Consider the following 19,073-nt stretch of genomic DNA (forward strand, 5'->3'; position numbering starts at 1 on the left):
ATCTTGTGAAATGTGGTAAAAACTGCTGTGTTTCATTGGTCTCCATTAGTGACATCATCGAGAAATGATTTTGATTATTAAAATTAATTAACCTAGGAGCTATTGAAGGAAATCCCTTAATTTTTTGACAAAAATCCTAATAAAAAAAGATCAGATTGTATGAATGGTGTTAAAAGCTGCTGTGTCTCATTGGTCTGGCATAGTAACATCATTGAGAAATGGTTTTGGGTGTTTACATCAATTAACCTAGGATGTATTGAAAGAAATAGTTTAATTTTTGATTCAATTCCTAATAAAAAAGGTCAGATCTTGTGAAATTTTAAAAGCTGCTGTGTCTCATTGGTCTACATTAATAACATCATTAAGAAATGGTTTTGGATATTAAAATAAATATAGGAGCTGTTGAAAAAAAGTCCCTTCATTTTGGATAAAAATTGTAATAAAGATCAGATTTTGTGAAATGTTATAAAAACTGCTGCGTCTTCTTGCAAATGTAGTTTAGTAACACAACTCAGAAGTAAGATTGAGTAATTTAGGCAATTATTCAGGAAGCTGTTGATTTTTTTTGTACTCGTTTACAAAATACTACAAATTTGTTGATGTTGAACCACTGCTCCCATTAGAGAGTCTTTGGAACTCAGCTAACCGCCATCTGGGCACGGCATGAAGACTTATCGTTGACCGTAGTGAACAAATGCCTGTCGAACATCCAACGTCCAACTGCAAGTTAACTTCACCGCGGTAGTGCATATGTGTGCTTGCCCATCAACAAGTCAACTCCATGCTGTGGTTTTGTTCTACCCACCAAGAGGTTCATTCACTATGCTGATTGAAATTACCTACATTTGTTGCTGAAATGAAGATAAACACGACATGGAGATGACTTGTTTGTCAATGGCGCCCTCAAGGGGTGGCCAAGGGTGGCCATGGCCACCCCTAGAAAATTGCTGTTCACCGTTCACGATAAATTAATCTTTTTTATTCAAGACATAAATGTAAAACACAATAAAATGATACAATTAATGGGTAAAGAAATAATCTGAATTTAAAAAATACATGTTTCTGCTTCTCAACATTAAAAAAAAAGTTTTTATGTCCATAGTTTTGTGAATACAGCAACAGGTAAATTAAACAAAAAAAGTAATTTAAATACATTTGGAAAAAAAAATTAAATAATAAATGTATTTTTCTGAAATGTTTGTGTTTGTAAGATTTGAGTGAAGTGTTCTGAGTACATACAGTTATTTTTTTTTGTTTTAATAAAAACGAATAAAGGAGCAATGCAGTGCATCGCCACAGGCTAAACTCTCCCAGAGTTACCACAAGGACCAATTTGGTGTGCCACCCCAAAAATGTCTTTGGCCCCATCTGGCCACTCTTATCAAAATTTTCTGGAGGCGCCCCTTTTGTTTGTACCACAATTCCCCATCTCTGTTTACTAACACCTGAAATAGTTGATGTGTCATTGCATGCTTCTGCTGCTTGTTGCTGATTTGTTTGTGGAGCTGGTGGTGAGAGGCAGCTGATAGCCAGGGGCTCTTCTGGGGATACATCTTGGTGTCGTGGAGGACGGTACCCAGGTCTGACTCTGTTTTCCAAGAGTTTAGAAGATGTGGAACATCTCCAGCAGCATCCCATCTCATTACCTGTTGCTGGTGATGGTGGACGGTCCTTCATCTGAAGAATCTCTAAAAGTAGAAATACATCAGATTATATAACATTTACTCAAGCTTTAAATACTAGGACATGATAACTGTAAAAGAAAATACAGAAATAAAACCAGGCAATACATTTAAACTTTAGATAAACTTACTGTAGCTGTGATGACAAATCGTCTTTATCCACACAGGAATCTTTAACTACAGATGTTCATGGAAGTTTTGTTTCCTGGAAGTAGTGTTAGAATAAGCAGAAATACTAGACAATAGAACCTGTGGAACGTATCTTGGAAAATATTTAGTGCAGAGTCAAAATTACTTACTGCATGCATTTGTGATGGAAAACCATTTAGAGCCCTCTTGCTCCTTATCAACAAATATTGATGGAAGTTTCCTCTTTCTAGAAGATTTCCTGACTTCTTCCAGTATTTACAAAAACAAATCTAATACATAGACGCATTGCATGTTATTGCTTACATTCGGTTAACAGCGCACATGTGGCTAAATTGAGATACAGTGACAGGATGCTCACACTGTCACACACATCCACACTAGCTGGAGGACAAGAACCCCATTTCCAGGCATTACCTAGCACCACGACTACCTCAACTTGCTCCTTTCGATGCAGAGGAGCAGCGGCTCTACTTCGAGTCCCTCCCAGATGTCCCTCCTTACCCTATGCCCAAGGCTAAGCCCGGCCACCCTGCGACGGAAACTCATTTCGGCCGCTTGTATCTCTTTCTTGTTCTTTAGGTCATTACCCAAAGCTCATGACCATAGGTGAGGATTGGGATATAAATTGACCGGTAAATCGAGAGCCTGGCTTTCTGGCTCAGCTCCCTCTTCACCACGACAGATCGGTTCAGTGTCCACATCACTGCAGAAGCTGCCCCAATCCACCTGGCGATCTTCTGCTCCCTCCGTCCCTCACAGAACAAGACACAGAGATACTTAAACTCATCTGTCTATGCTTAAACTCCTCCACTTGGGGGAGAACATCTCTCCCAGCCCGGAGTTGGCAAACCACTTTTTTTCCAGTCGAGAAGCATGCATGGACTCAGATTTGGAGGAGCTGATCCTCATCCCAGCCGCTTCACACTCAGCTGCAAACCTCCCCAGCAAGAGCTGAAGTTCCAAGCTCGAAGACGCTAGGAGGACCACATCATCCGCAAAAATGCGGACATGAGATTCTCCTGCCACTAAACTCGACAACCTCCACACCACGGCTGTGCCTAGAAATCCTGTCCATTATGAACAGGACCAGTGACAAAGGGCAGCCCTGGTGGGCTCCAACCCTCACTGGGAAAAGGTCCAACTTACTGCCGGTGTTCGGTCTATGCGGACCAAACTCACAGAAGACCATTCACCCCATGCTCCCGGAGCGCCCCCACAGGGTGCCCATGGGGACACGGTCACAAACCTTCTCCACATCCACAAAACACATGTGGAGTGGTTGGGCAAACTCCCATGACCCGTCCACCACCCTAGCAAGGGTAAAGAGTGGGCCCACTAGCCTGGCAAGCCAGACTAAATAAATATATTATAAAGCAAGAATTTGTTCGAGTTCGCTAGGCTACGGGTGCACAGTTCCACGACCAGATTACACGAGCAGTGTTGAGCTAGAGCACATGAGATGGCCAGAGAAGAGCCAAATTGGGTGCAATTGCCCTTTAGCCATTTCCAGAATCGCAAGCCGGAATCAGAAGCTAACTTCAGCCTCGCGCGCTCGTTTGATTGAATAATTTGGTGGTTTTGTCTCCCCCCCCCCCCCCCCGCCGCTCCGCAGCTGCGGAGTGCAGAGGGCGGTCCGAGGGGAGCAGCCTGCTAGCTGCTAGCAAACAGTGCGGGTTGTTTTCAGGACAGCACAATGAGGAACACTATTGACGAACACTACTCGAAACTTAAACCACTACAACACCCTGACAGCATTACCGGGAGCTAGGGGCGTCTTTCTCCCCCACAATAACTGTTTACATGGACTATTATAGAGCTAACGCCGCTTCCTGACACTTTCAGCGGGCACGAATGGGATGAACGCGGCTAGCCGTAGCTAACGATGGTGCTGGCTGAATAGCTTCGCGGCTAACCGGTTGTCGTTAGCAGTCAAATTCAGGTAGTGTTTTATATTTTCCTATTATAATGCTCATTTAAACAGCTACACTACTACACGCGCCACCGTTTGGTTATTTCTCTTTTGAATAGTCACACCAGGCCTAAAGGATATGCGAGGTTTTCATATTGCTAATGACATTGATCTGCTTAAGAAACTTGGCTAACAGGGTCCACTAGCTCAAGAAGAAGCAACACTTTACTAAAGTAAAAAAGTCTTAAGTCGACACAAAATGGACAGAAGTTTAATAGTTTCACCCTAGCTTCTAGCTAAAGCTTCACTGCGTTAGCCCGACGACTTTTTGGGAGCTAGCGAGGTTGTTCACATGTCTGAAGTCCTTTCTCCTGATTTCGCTGGAAGGTTATCAGATCACTGTAGCAGCCGATGAGTTAGCGTTAAATATCTCACCCAGTGCCAGTACAACCGGGCATAGTTTAGACCTGTCCGAAGCGGCAATGAGGTCGGTCATCGATAAGTGCTTTATTTTGTTGTCCAACTGCTAAAGTCATGAGAACATGAGCTCAGAATTAAGAGTATTTAAGCTCATGTGCTCCTTCGTGCCTGCCAGATGCTCTGATGATGACATTCTGTTCCTTTACAAATATTTCTGTCACGACCACATATCTGTGCATTGCTCCATTCATGACAGGAATGCTTATTTATTCTGTTTCTTTCTGCCTCACAGTTAGCTGCTGACACTGCTCATCTGCTAATTGGCAGCCTGTATTTGCTGGCGCAACCATGCCTCCTAGACCCTCCTCAGGAGAACTATGGGGGATGCACTTGATGCCCCCCAGCATCCTAGTGGACTGCCTGCTGCCACATGGCATGATTCTCACGTTGGAGTGCCTCCGAGAGGCCACACTCGTCACAGTCAAGCACGAGCTCTTCAAAGAAGCCAGGAAGTACCCTCTTTACCACCTGCTGCAGGAGGAGAGCTCGTACATCTTTGTCAGCGTCACCCAGGAGGCTGAGCGGGAAGAGTTTTACGATGAGACCAGGAGACTGTGTGATCTGCGGCTGTTTAAGGCCTTTCTCAAAGTTATTGAGCCGGTGGGCAACAGAGAGGAGAAAATTCTTAACAGGGAGATAGGTATGTTTGTGTTTTACTGCTGATAAAAACCAACCCTATACACTATGGTGTTATGTAACAGCTGTAGGTTTGATATCGGCTCCTGCCAGAGAATGATGCTGTTGTGTCCTTGGGCAAGACACATAACCCGCCTTGCCTGCTGGTGGTGGTCTGAGGGAGCGGGGACGCCGGTGTTTGGCAGTCTCGCCTCTGTCAGTGCGCCCCAGGGCAGCTGTGGCTATAATGTAGCTCATCACCATCAGTGCGTGAGTGGGTAGATTACTGTTTCTGTTGTGAAGCGCCTTTGGGGGTTGTAGTACCCTAAAGCTTGGTTTATGCTTGACGCATTCACTTTCCGCTTGGTGATGCGGCTCGCGGATGGAACGCGCTTCACAACTCGCAGCGTTTATGGTTCATGCGGCTCGTCTCTGCGGTGAGCCAATATTCTCCCAAACTGTAGGGGGCAGCATGGAGCTCTACGGCATGCATCCAACACTACACCATAGTAGAAGTAGAAATTACTGTTTACAACATGGCATTCCAGCATTTTTAACAGCGTCCTCGTCTTTTCCGACAGTGCGAGCTATTTCTCTCCAAGAATTATTAACAACATGTTGATCACGGTGATCTCTGAGAGCTGAATCATACAAACGTCTGTATTTACCAACCTCTGCCATACTAGTTCTTGCCGGTCCGCCATGTTTTTCCGCGTCCGTCCGTTCGCGTGGTTAGAAATTTTCCTAGGTGCGCGGTGCGGAAATTTTGGGCCGTGCGGAGACGCGGTGGAGGGGCGTGGTTGTAAAAATGACGCAACTTTTCCACGCGGAGCCGTGCGGACCTCGCGGACGCGTCAAGCATTAACCAACCTTAAGAAGGTGCTATACAACTACAGGCCATTTAGCTGCTGGTCTTACCTATTGTGGACAAAATGTGGTTATTACTGTTGATTGTAAACCGTTCAGTACAGCACTGTGTTTATACTGTTAGGATAACAGTCTAAGTTTGTTTTGTTTTCCCTGTAGGCTTTGCTATTGGCATGCCCATTTGTGAGTTTGATTTGGTGAAGGACCCAGAAGTGCAGGACTTCAGAAGGAACATTTTAAATGTTTGTAAGGAAGCTGTGGATCTCAGAGACAGTAATGGACCCCACAGCAGTGCCCTATATGTCTATCCTCCTAATGTTGAATCCTCAGCAGAACTTCCGAGGCATATCTTTAATAAGTTAGACAAAGGTAAGGTGCCTTATTCAGCTTTTATTTTTACTGTATCAACAGTTTCTGGTACTGTTTCACACAACTCTGATGAGTTTAAAAGTGACTTATTCATTTATTTCCCTCATCCTGCTTCAAAAAACTGTTTTCATGCACAAACACGAAACTCAACAAATTACAGATAACTCGTGAGTGAAAAAGGGGCAAAATAAGTAAAATCTTATATTTTAAAGTGACACCGTTAGTCTCTGGAAATATCCGTCGAAATGTTGTGGAAAGAAATTAAATAATGGCAGCTTTGTAATATGTAACGAAAAAAATCGGATCTAAAATACAAGGGAGCGGGTCCAAGTCTCTGGGCAACGCCATATTAGACACCATGTTTCCTTCTATGGAAGCCCATGAGGACAAAATGCATTTACTGATTTATAACAAACTGTTATAACACTTTTGCGTTCATAAGTGTTGTTTTACACATTTACCTCTTCACTCGTTGCCAATGAAGGAGAATCTGATGTGTTTTGCTGGAGGTTGCGCTCTCAAGGATTTTTTTTTACCCTAATGGCCTAAAATGGCTCAATCGAAAAATATTATAATGCACCACATGATCACAGTTTTGGTCTAATAAGTAACTTAATTATTTTTAGCATAACTGGTTTAACTTGGGCTACTAACAAAAACATTATTTAAACTGAAGCTCAGAGAGTCTTGTTGCGGCGTCCCAAGGTTGTGTTTTCATTGGTCGGTCACAAGCATCCTTGTAGACAGTCGGAGGCTGTCTTTGATCATGAGATGGCTCAAAAATCTGTTGCAGTGCCGGTCAGACTGGACGACCGCAGATTTGCAAAGCACGATTATTCTCCCGACGAGGGAAAATATTCAAATGCTAGTTCATATATATATATATATATATATATATATATATATATATATATATATATATATATATATATATATATATATATATATATATATACACATACATACATATACTGTATATGTACACACACACATATATATACACATACACATATATATATATATATATATATACATACACACACACACAGATACACACACATATACACACACACACACGTACATATACACATACATACACACACATACATATACACATACACACACACACACATATATACATTTATATATATATAATGTATATGTGTGTGTGTGTATATATATATTTAAACGCAACACCTTTGTTTCTGCTCCGATTTTTCATGAGATGGACTTAAAGATCTAAAATTCATTCCAGATACACAATATCACCATTTCTCTCGAACATTGTTCACAAATCAGTCTAAATGTGTGATAGTGAGCACTTCTGCTTTGCTGAGATAATCCATCCCACCTCACAGGTGTGTCACATCAAGATGCTGATCCGACATCATGAGCAGTGCACAGGTGTACCGCCTATGTAAGGGAAACACTGGGCCTGCTTAGTGACGGATGCTTTTGGGAGACAACCAGAGTTGTCATGAGTGTAAACTAGATCATTTAAACCAAAACCATGTTTTGGTACCAGGCTGTAAACATGTTTATTTCTGCTGTGAAATTGGTATTTTTAACATGGGAGTCAATGAGGATTTGCTCCCTTCTGACACCAGCCCCTAGTGGATGAGGGTGGAACTGCAATTTATTTCACTTCCGCGTTGGCCTCAATTTCAGACCCGCATTGTGGGGGCTTGGTGTGTATATATGTCTAAAATATGGTACACTGCTGCCAATTGTCACGTTGAGAACCTGGGGAGTTGGACCCAAAATGCAGATACCCAGAACGACATGAAGCAGGAGCGGATGTGAAAGAAAACATTCCTTTATTAGGATGAAAAAATAAATAAAATCCAAGCAGGGCACGAAGCCATATAACCTAGAGACCTAGAAGGAGCGGGGACAAAACAACGCTGAGACGAACAATGGACCAACAACACAGACAGGGTTATATACACAAGGGCTGGGTGATTAGGGAATTGTGCACAGGTGAGACCAATAAACAGAGGAGGAGCACAACAGAGCAGGCGAGGAAACCAGACCTAACAATGGGAAGGGAACAAAATGAACTAATGGGAGAATACGACTAGATAAACACTAACAGAAGACTGATAAGTGAGGTGACTAAGGGATAAAACCTGGAGTGGGCTGGGGAACACAAGGAGACACATGAGGGAGATGCAGAACGCATACCATGACACCAACTAATCAATCAACCAATACTTTTATTAATCCCAGAGGGAAATTAGAGTTTCAGTACACACAATTCAGAGATCAGACATACACGAGCAAGACACATGACAAGAATTGGTGACTGTGGTCATTCGCAACCCGAGTCGCGCTACCTTAATATAGATAAGAGGGTAACATGAGGATTGGTTCAGGTGGAGGGAAAAAAAGGCTATGTGTGTGTGTGTGTGTTCTCCATCCCCAGTGAGTCGTGGAGATCTGGAGGTTTCTTCTTGTTAACAGGGAGTTTTCCTCTCCACTGTCGCTGCATGCTTGCTTAGTATGAGGATTGCTGTAAAGACTCTGACACTAGTCAGTGACTCGATGCATTCTGAGCTTCAGTTTAAATTTATGTTTTAAAAAATGCGGATTATAAACTACATACCAGCTTTTAGATTTGTTAATTGACCAAGTTACACCAGAGTTATGCTAAAAATAATTAAACTACTATTTAGACCAAAATCGTGATCATGTGATATGTGAGAGGAGACGAGCTCACAAACATAAAACAAAAACATGAGATGCCTTTGCTGTTTTTGGATATTTGACATGTTCAACTGATAAGTATGTTTCAGCAGCGTTTTGTTGCAGGACGAGGCTCCGCTCCGTGAGCTCATCGCACCTGTTGTCATGCAATGGAGGCTTGTCCTGCAACAAAACGCCACTGAGCTGCGGAGTAAATAATGAGACAGAATTCACGACAAAAATTTAGATATTGGAGCGATCTGTGACAGATGCTTACTTCTCTGTAGTTTTGTGTATTTTTATGACTAAAGAAGAAGGATGAATGTCCCGTGAGCAGATCAGCTGTTTAGCTGAAAGATGGGAAACGGAGACCCGCAGCCACAGTCTGATGCTTAAGCGAGGAGTTTGAAAACTGCTTCCTCTTTGAGAAAGATGAGCTGGGTCGTGAGCTGAAAGGAAGTGTTGACGGCGGAGCTTTATTTTTTCTCGGCTTTGTTTTGGTTAGCGGCCTGCTTAGTGACGTATGCTTTTGGGAGGTGCGCTCATGACGTAGCGTGCTCTGCTGGAGCGAGACGCCGTGCAGTCTGACTCACAGAAATCTGTACAGCGTGCCACCTTTCTTTAGTTCTCAGTGTGACATGAACAATCCCAAACAACGGCTGAAAATCGCACAGTGTGATCCGGGCTTAATGTCACTACTGGCGTCCCCCAAGGCTCTGTTCTCGGTCCACTCCTTTTCATCACTTACCTTCTTCCCCTGGGAAATATTTTCCGTAAATTTGACATCAATTTTCGTTGTTACGCGGATGACACCCAGCTCTTTGTATCCTCCAAACCCTCCTCTTAACTCCCTCCTTCCTCCCTCACCAATTGTTCATCTGAAATCAAAGACTGGTTCACATCAAACTTTCTCAAACTCAACAGTGATAAAACAGAAATGTTACTTGTCGGCACTAACTCCTTACTATCCAAAATCCACAGCTTTACACTTCCTGTTGACTACTCCTTAGTTTCCCCCTCCCCTCTGGTCAAGAGTCTGGTTGTCATCCTCGACTCCTCACTATCCTTCCAGTCCCACATAAACAATATTACCCAGTCTGCCTACTTCCATCTACGTAACATTAACTGCCTACGCCCCTCCCTCATTACTCACTCGATCGTCATCCTTGTCCACAGCCTCATCACTTCCCGTATTGGCTACTGCAACTCGCTTCTCTTCGGTCTTCCTCACAAATCCTTACGTAAACTCCAACTTCTCCAGAACTCGACAGCCCGCATCATTACCAGAACTCCCTCCTTCCACCACATCACCCCTGTTCTTCAGCAGCTCCACTGGCTCCCAGTCACTTCCAGAATCCAATTCAAAATTCTGCTGTATACATTCAAAGCCATCCATAACCTAGCTCCCCCGTACCTCTCAGACCTCCTTCATCCTTCAACCTCCACCCGTTCCCTCAGGTCCTCCTCCTCCATCCACCTCTCCGTCCCACCTCTCCGTCTGGTCACTATGGGGAGCAGGGCCTTCAGTCGCTCTGCTCCCCAGCTCCGTTACTCCCTCCCTCCTGACCTCCGTAACATTGACTCCCTCACTCTTTAAAACCAGACTCCAAACCCACCTGTTCCATCTAGCGTTCCAATAGTTACTCTCTTTGCTCCAATCTGTCTGTTTGTTTTATGCTGTTCTGTCTTTTATTGTGTATTTTATCTCTGTCTGTAAAGTGTCCTTGAGTGTTGAGAAAGGCGCTGTTGAAATAAAATGTATTATTATTATTATTATTAATGTAGGAAACTCTTAACTTCATATGAAAGTTGCGTTACACGGTCTCTTTGTCATTGGGACGACACGTCTGAGCTCAGTCTGAACTGGTGTGTGAAGTAGTTCTGCTTCAGGCTGCTGTGGTTCTCTTTCGTCAGGTCAGATCATCGTAGTCATCTGGGTCATTGTTTCACCCAGTAACGATAAGCAGAAGTACACCCTGAAGATCAACCACGACTGTGTCCCGGAGCAGGTTATAGCTGAAGCCATCCGTAAAAAGACGCGGAGCATGCTGCTCACCCAGGAGCAGCTGAAGATGTGCGTCCAGGAGTATCAGGGGAAGTACATCCTCAAAGTGTGTGGTTGTGACGAGTACCTTATGGAGAAATATCCCATAAGCCAGTACAAGGTATACATCTGGGATTTGTTTTACTTAGAAACTCTGTTGGTAATTTGTGTGAAGTCACAGCTGTCTCAGAACATTTTTTTGTCCTCATCAGTATGTCCGCAGCTGCATCATGCTGGGGAGGATGCCCAACCTGATGCTGATGACTAAAGACAGTCTGTACTCCCAACTGCCCACCAACAACTTTACCATGCCGTCATATGCCCGGCGCATTTCCACGGCGACGCCCTACATGAACGGGGAAACAGCCACCAAGTGTCTTTGGACCATCAATGGAACCCTGAGGATCAAGATTCTCTGTGCTACATATGTCAACGTAAACATCAGAGACATTGATAAGGTAGGACGTCCCTGCTAATCTGAGACGGAGGTGTTGTGTCCCTAACGATGGGTACCGAATTCGGTACTTTTTAAGGTACCGACCGAATTCCACAGTACCGACTGAGCACCGATTCACGTCATTTGAAACGGTGCCTCGTTTCGGTACCCGTCCTTCACAACGAGAACTTGCCTAGACAGCTGCGCATGCGCAAGAGCGTTATGTCGTCGGTCGCTGCGAGCCAGTTGTAAACAGAGCAGCATGGTAGAAAGAACGCATGCTAAAGCTTGGGTCCACTTCACTAAATGTGATGGTTAACTGGGTGATGATGAAACCAGCGACAACGATCTAAGTGAGACATCCTCATCTTAATCTGCTCCGGTAGGTAAATAAAATGTTTAAGATAACGTTAGCTTGATATCAGGGTATCCGCGGGTCCTTAAAAAGTCTTAAATTAGCTTTTCCAAATTTTAGGCCCTAAAAATCCTTAAAAATGACAAATAATCCTTAAATACAGTTTCCAAAGGTCTTAAATGACCAAAGACCCAACAAACAAAATCATTTTTTTTCTATTAAATTTAGTGAATTTCTAGTTAGTGTTCAGCATTTTCTGTGTACGATGTTGGCGTAAGCGGAACCGTACACATTCGGTTGGTTGTGAAAGGGGACTATTTTTAGATGAGCACATTAGCTGGTTAAGCTAGTGGGAGCTTGCGCCATGGAGAAGTGCAAGTTTGATGGTAACTGGATGGTTAATCCCACTTTTGTGATGTGGTTAGTACCAGTTCCAGGCAATAGCTGGAAATTATAGCTTAAATTTAATTTCAAAAGTAGCTTAAATTTGGTCAAAGTGGCCTTAAAAAAGGTCTTAAAAAGTCTTAAATTTGGCTCCCTTAAACCTGCAGATACCCTGTGATATGTTCGCTTCTGTTTAGCTAATGGTGCGTTCGCTTTCTCCGTTTTAATCTGCTCCAGCAGTTAAATAAACTGTTTAAGATAACGTTAGCTTGATATGTTAGCTTCCATCACCACCGTTGTTATCAGCTAATGGTGCGTTCGCTTTCTCCTCGGAAATTCTAACTTCCCAGTAGGAAAAATCAAATGAAAAAGGACGGCAAAAGGAATGAAGATACACAGTAAATTTAGTTCACAGTAAAGATGTTTGCTTCAGTTTAATTATCAGCTTATAAAACTACAAGGACGATGTTAAAATACAAACAGTTGTATGTTATTTATCGTGATATTTATCAAATATGGTTATATATTGAGAAAAATATATATTTAATTATAAAAGAGAATTAAAATATTAAACACTCAAAAGTATCTAAAATTGGTACCGTTAAGTACCGGTATCGATTCCTAGGTACCGGGAATTAGTACCGGATCCATTCAAATGTTAAAGGTACCCATCCCTATGTGTCCCTGCTGGATTCATGTGTGAATCTTCTGCTCCTGGTGTGGTTGTAGATCTACGTCAGGACTGGGATCTACCACGGTGGAGAGCAGCTCTGTGACAATGTCAACACCCAGCGTGTGCCCTGCTCAAATCCCAGGTGGCGACGAAACCAAAATGCCACTAATGCTTTATTTACGCTGTTGCATGCGATTGATTCTATTTTTGTCTTTTGATTTCAGGTGGAACGAGTGCCTCAACTACGACATGTACATTCCAGAAATTCCCAGAGCCGCCCGACTCTGCCTTTCCATCTGCTCCGTGAAAGGAAGGAAGGGAGCTAAAGAGGTTAGCCGTGAAGTTCAGAAATGCCACATCTCAGCTGTAATGTTTATTAGGTTAATTAATTTAGATATGAGGCTGTTTAGCTAGAAATGTGTATTGTAATGGGCCCAGACAGGTCAGACCTGTTTCTGGATGTGTTGGAGACATTTAGCCTCTCATCCCAGAGGCTTCTTCCAGACTTTGGTCGTGGTCAGAAACAAACACACTGGTTGTGCCGCAAGTCGTCTTCTTTTGTTCTCCAAAACATGTTTTTGTCTAAATGAAGGTGATGTTGTTGTTCATAGAGTTAAAATTCATGTTGAAGTTCATCAAGTAGAACCTGTGGTTAGCTGGCTCATGTAAAGCACGTCATGTCTTCAAAGAATCGGAATCGGGAATCGATAGGAACCGGAATCGAATTTGCTGGCTTGTAGGGTCGACCCCATCTTCTTGCTTTCACTCCTTGCAGTCGCTCTTTTGACTTTCGCCATGGCGAACGCTTGGTTTATGCTTGAGGCATTCACTTTCCGCTTAATGATGCGGCTCGCGGATGGAACGCGCTTCACAACTCGCAGCGTTTATGGTTCGTGTGGCTTGTCTCTGCGGTGAGCCAATATTCTCCCAAACTGTAGGGGGCAGCATGGAGCTCTACGGCATGCATCCAACACTACACCATAGTAGAAGTAGAAATTACTGTTTACAACATGGTATTCCAGCATTTTTAACAGCGTCCTCGTCTTTTCCGACAGTGCGAGCTATTTCTCTCCAAGAATTATTAACATGTTGATCACGGTGATCTCTGAGAGCTGAATCATACAAATGTCTGTATTTACCAACCTCTGCCATACTAGTTCTTGCCGGTCCGCCATGTTTTTCCGCGTCCGACCGTCCGCGTGGTTAGAAATCTTCCTAGGTGCGCGGTGCGGAAAGTTTGGGCCGTGCGGAGGCGCGGTGGAGGGGCGTGGTTGTTAAAATGACGCAATTTCGCCGCGCGGACCTCGCGGACGCGTCAAGCATAAACCAAGCTTTAGCGCGCAGCTGCTGGCCACATCATTTGATCGTTAGCTGTGTAGAGCTTTAACTGTCGTCAGCTTCATAGCCAATTCTTCAGAACTGAGTTCAATAACTACATCAGTCAACCGATGGCCATTAAATGATATCATTCCTCAACTAAACACTATTTTTAAACACCACCGCCTCGAGTGGCATCCTAAATGTACGTGTCACCGCTGTTGTGCTCTTTGCAAGTTTCAGCCCCAGCTCTGTTAGCTCAGCTCTGATGAAAAGGGACTTGGTCAACCGATCACACCTTTTACAATGCCACGCCCCTTCATATAATCCGTGCATGTGCACGGGCACGCAAACTAATTATGTTTCATCTGACATAACCAACCTGGAGTATCTGAAAATAGACATCCCAGTAGTACTATTTTGTTACCCAGAGGAAATGCGTTCGTCTCCACACAAAATGTTTGTTTAGATAGTTTTGATGCATGTCAAAGGGAAGTGGAGAAGAAGCTGTTAAATGTTTGAATGTATACAGACAGCCATCCCTTTGTTCTACACCACTTCCACAGCTCCAAGCTGCCACGTTTCTAATGATTTTCATATTTACCACCCCAACGGTCCTTTCTATAGGAGCACTGTCCGCTGGCCTGGGGCAACATCAATCTGTTCGACTACACCCACACGCTGGTAGCAGGAAAGATGGCTCTCAACCTGTGGCCGGTTCCACACGGCTTGGAGGACCTGCTCAACCCCATTGGTGTCACTGGCTCCAACCCTAACAAGGTGAGCATGGAACGCTGAGATACCAGATAGATCTCCGATAACCGTTATCAGTGTTGGGAGTAACGCCGTTTAAGTATAACGGCGTTCTTTTATAGGTAACGGAATAATCTAATTAATTACTTTTCCTGCCGTTGCAACGCCGTTACCGTTACTGGGGACGGAACGTTGTGCGTTACTATGTGCTTGTCGAACGTTGAGCAACAGCGTGAGGCTTTCTGACCGCAACACTTCAGCTGCAGCCAGGGAGAGAGAGGTGTCGGTAACGCACTTACAAACACGATGATGATTGGCCGGGTGGGCAGAGACCCTCACCGTCTCAGTCGCTGCATTCTGTAGACACAACGGGAATAACTCCGTTTAAAATAACCGCGTTAATAAAAAATATTTCTTTCTGTAACGAGCAAACTAATTAATTACCGTCTTCTTTTATCAAAACGTCGTTTCTGTTACTGATAAGAAAATGCGTGCGTGAAGCAGCGCGGTGTGTTGAAGCTGTCATCAGCTGATCAGGAGCATCACGGCCCGTGAAGAACGAGGAAGACGTGATGAATATCTACGGCTGCAGACCCCCCGCAGATTTGCTGCAGGGTCTGCTGCCGTGCCCTTCTTAGCGTGACAGCGGGACGTCCCGAAGGTCCGCTCACCTGTTCACCGCTCAGACGTCCTGATCTTCTGCCTTCCTAGATCATCCAGCTGTAACCTGTTTCTGATCATGTCTTTAGTCCCGCTGTAACACTGACGCATCAGTCTCAGACGGCATGGAGCTCAGGCATTATTAGAACTACCTGTGTGTGTTTACCACCCAGCTTCAGCTCTTCTGTGGTTGGGTCTGACCCACGTTAGTAAATGTAAGTCCTCCATCAGATTTGTGCCTCTTCTAGTGTCATTTTAAAGGATTTTATTTATTTATTTATTTAACAGTTTCTAGATTACCAGCAACAGAAATGCTGCTAAAAACACACAATTATGTGAAGCTGGAAAAATTAAAATATTGTGCAAAATTACATTTATTTCTGTAATTTAACTAGACCGAGAGACCATTTAAAGGCTCAGGAACATTTACAGGTGTTTCTATTTGCAATTTTAAATTTTAGCTGATTGGGGTCTTGTTAAATATCACACAGTGACCTTTTAATAGTCTAGATTAGTGTAATGTTCCTATTAGTAGTTCCTCCTGTTAATAGGTGTATTTGTTTAAATTATTCAGGTTTATATAAAACATTTGGACATACATTTTATTATGTTCAGTCATTAGTCATTTATATTTTACTATTGTAGTAATTCTTGCATTCTTTAATGAAAAAAGTAACTAAGTAGTTACTTTTGTTGGTAATTAGTTACTTTTATGATCTTGTAACTCAGTTAGTAACTGAGTTACTTTTTTGACAAAGTAATCAGTAACTATAACTAATTACTTTTTTAAAGTAACGTTCCCAACACTGACCGTTATCTCATACAAAACCCATCTAATAGCAATTTGTTTATGAAAAGCCTCGGAAAGTCAAATAGTTGATGATAAAACATTATTATATTAAGAGTTACCGGGCTGTAATAAGACATTTATTTACAGATAGATACTTTTATGGTTTTATTAGTTTTTAACATAACTTTTTTATATTTACAAAAGAAACATGTTTTAAATCAATCAATCAATCAATCAATACTTTATTAATCCCAGAGGGAAATTAGAGTTTCAGTACACTCAATTCAGAGATCAGACATACATGGGCAAGACACATGACAAGAATTGGTGACTGTGGTCATTCACAACCCGAGTCGCGCTGTCGCGTGCCCGTCCCATTTACCGGTTCCTTTAAAACCCAGTTCCGTTAGAACTTATGAGACGGTGCATCCATCAGGGTTCGATGGGGATGTCGGTGAGTATTATGGTATTAGATCCTGGTTTGGGCGTCCTAAGTTAGAATCATATCTTTTATTTTAAAGGTGAAATAATATGTAAGACCTTTCCTTCTGTAGTAGCTCACTTCTTTTTAAGCAATCCCGTTATCTTAAGGTTTCTTTATATTAATCTGTCACAAACCGTAAAGTAAGTCCTGATAATTCCAGAACCCATAATTAATGTGCTTACCTCTGTGCAATTAATGATCAGAGCCCCCACTCGTGAAGCTTTAGAGAAAACCTGAAAGAATCAGGATTATGTTTCTTTTTCAAAAAAGGTTTATTACAAAATCAAAATACAAAAATGGGTAAAGTGAAAAACAACTGCTATCCCCCACGGAGGAATTAGTTCAAAATGATTAAATAAGAGTTAGTTTACACCAGCTCTTGTCTTCTCAGAATCTCCCCAAAACTCTCCCTCTCTCTCTTTCTCTCCTAAGAGTCTCTTCTGTCATCCCCCATCCAGCAGGACGGGGGATGACCCCTCCAAATCTGCTCTGTCTCTTCTTGTCCTCTGCCCCAGCTGCTGTCCGCTCTCCCAATCTCCCTCTGCTGTTCAGAGCTGTTCTTATATACCCTTCCTGGACCAGCTTAAGGTCATGGGGTCATTTACCAGATACACACTTTGTAGCTCAACACAAAACATTTGGTGTCATTTTCACTACATGCAGCATTCTTCTTAACACAGGTCATTACATCATCTTTTGCAGCATTCTTCAGTTTCTCTCCAATGTTCCCGAGAGGGCTTCTGGATCTGATGGGCTTGTCTTCACTCTGTTCTCCTCCAATCCCATCTTTCCAAGCCAGGGGTGGGGCAAAGAGGTGGGGTCAGTCTCCTGACCCTTCGCCCAGTTCTGTCCTCTTGTCCCTGTGACCCTTGTGTGACCCTTGTTTCTGACCACAGTTTTTTTGACCTGCAGCCCAACTCCTGTCGACTGGCTGATTTTGCTCGCACAAGCCAGTCCAGTGTGGCTCACCTTCTGACCCCGTACTTGCCACTGTCTTTGGCATGTGGGACTCGCAACAGCGCTACCTTAATAAAGATAAGAGTGTTACATGAGGATTGGTTCAGGTGGAGGGAAAAAAGGCACTTCAGAGTTACCCTCCCCCAGGAGGGCAGCTTTGCTCTGCAAAAAACACCTCAGACAGAAATGCAACAGACTTCAGACAACACAACATGAGACTTCAATAGGAAGGCGGGGAGGGGGGGGGGGGGGGGGGGGCTGGGATCCTGTTTCCCCCAGCAAGAGCAGCCATCTACGGCGCACAGCTACTGTAGTCACAGGTGGGAGGGAGATCTTGAGAGAAGCGAAGAGCACATTGACTCCTGCAGGTTGATAACCTCGCCAGGCTGAAGTCCACCAATCCGAAGGCGGGAAAGAGAAGGGGGGGGGGGGTGTTCACAGCATCTGTCTGCATTCCTTCGTGGGGGTTTTATTTGCTTGCAGCTCAAGGCTACCAGGGCGTCAGATTCAGATAACAGGACTTAGTTTGGGTCAGGCTGAGATAATTTTCCTCTCTGCCTTCAGTCTTTAAACTGATCAGTGAAGCCAATTTTGGGTTTTTAAACCTGTCCATACCGTCCGGTGACTCTCTCCGAGATGACATACATTTTGTGCACTAATACCGGTATCGCAGCTAGAACATTGTCCAGCTTACGATTCACCTCGAGTAACGTCCCAGTCTGAGAAGTCTCCACACGGCTATAATAAAAGTGTTTCCCGTACGACTTACTGCTGAAGTTTCTTGTGTTGCCTGACTCTGATTTTCCAACCAGAGTGTTTTAGCTCTGAGTGACAGAGTTGACTGGCTCTTTGTTCAGTCGTTAAGGCTACGCTCACACTGCAGGCCTTGATGCTCAGTTCTGATTTTTGGAGTAAATCCTGTTTTTTCGTGTGGTCGTTCACACCATGACTGAACTGTGACATCAAACTCTGGCCAGTGTGAACGCTTTATGGCCCCAAAGCGACCCGCATGCGCAGAAGACAAGAAGTCACACTCAGCGGAACCGAAACCAGGAGCGGCGGAGTTGTGATGCGAACGTTTCCACTGACCGTTTCTCCACAGGATCAGGATCACACCTGTTGATTCTTCCGTTTTGGGCTGGAAACTGCTTCAAAAGCTCTGATCTATTTCACTCCCCGTTCCCACCGTCTTCTTGAATTATTATTCACCAAAGATGTTCCCATATTAATTCATTCGCGGAGAATTCCCAGCTCTCGCGGAGATGGAAACCGGTGAAACGCTTTGGTCCAGCAGCATCTGCCATTCTCACACTCACCTGTGTTTGTAATTCCTCAACGTAAAACAGGATCTGCAGACAGACTCCTGAACCCTTCTGCCAGCGCTTCTCCTCAGGAACATCCACACACGACGCTCACCTCCGCTGACTCAGTGACGTAGGAGACGGATTTAATGCGACACGACC

At 43.7% G+C, this 19,073-nt stretch overlaps 1 protein-coding gene and 1 long non-coding RNA gene across 2 annotated transcripts in view; one reads left to right on the plus strand and one right to left on the minus strand.

Moving 5' to 3' along the window:
• Window positions 1-718: 718 nt before the first annotated feature.
• LOC107384487 (uncharacterized) lies at window positions 719-3,303 on the minus strand. Its single transcript, XR_001572867.3, has 3 exons — window positions 1,982-3,303; window positions 1,814-1,887; window positions 719-1,688 (listed from the first exon to the last, which is right to left on the minus strand). It is a non-coding gene; the product is annotated as an uncharacterized lncRNA (long non-coding RNA).
• A 151-nt stretch (window positions 3,304-3,454) lies between these two features.
• Window positions 3,455-19,073, plus strand: part of LOC107384477 (phosphatidylinositol 4,5-bisphosphate 3-kinase catalytic subunit alpha isoform) — a 49,858-nt gene continuing 34,239 nt past the window's right edge. The window contains exons 1-8 of the mRNA XM_054736842.2: window positions 3,455-3,771; window positions 4,454-4,861; window positions 5,863-6,072; window positions 10,672-10,922; window positions 11,014-11,259; window positions 12,706-12,791; window positions 12,874-12,979; window positions 14,594-14,746. Of these exons, the coding sequence (XP_054592817.1) occupies window positions 4,510-4,861; window positions 5,863-6,072; window positions 10,672-10,922; window positions 11,014-11,259; window positions 12,706-12,791; window positions 12,874-12,979; window positions 14,594-14,746 (1,404 nt within the window). The 5' untranslated portion in view covers window positions 3,455-3,771; window positions 4,454-4,509. The remainder of the gene's footprint in view (window positions 3,772-4,453; window positions 4,862-5,862; window positions 6,073-10,671; window positions 10,923-11,013; window positions 11,260-12,705; window positions 12,792-12,873; window positions 12,980-14,593; window positions 14,747-19,073) is intronic.

Source organism: Nothobranchius furzeri, chromosome 11, assembly GCF_043380555.1.
Source record: "Nothobranchius furzeri strain GRZ-AD chromosome 11, NfurGRZ-RIMD1, whole genome shotgun sequence".
Lineage (NCBI taxonomy): Eukaryota > Metazoa > Chordata > Actinopteri > Cyprinodontiformes > Nothobranchiidae > Nothobranchius > Nothobranchius furzeri.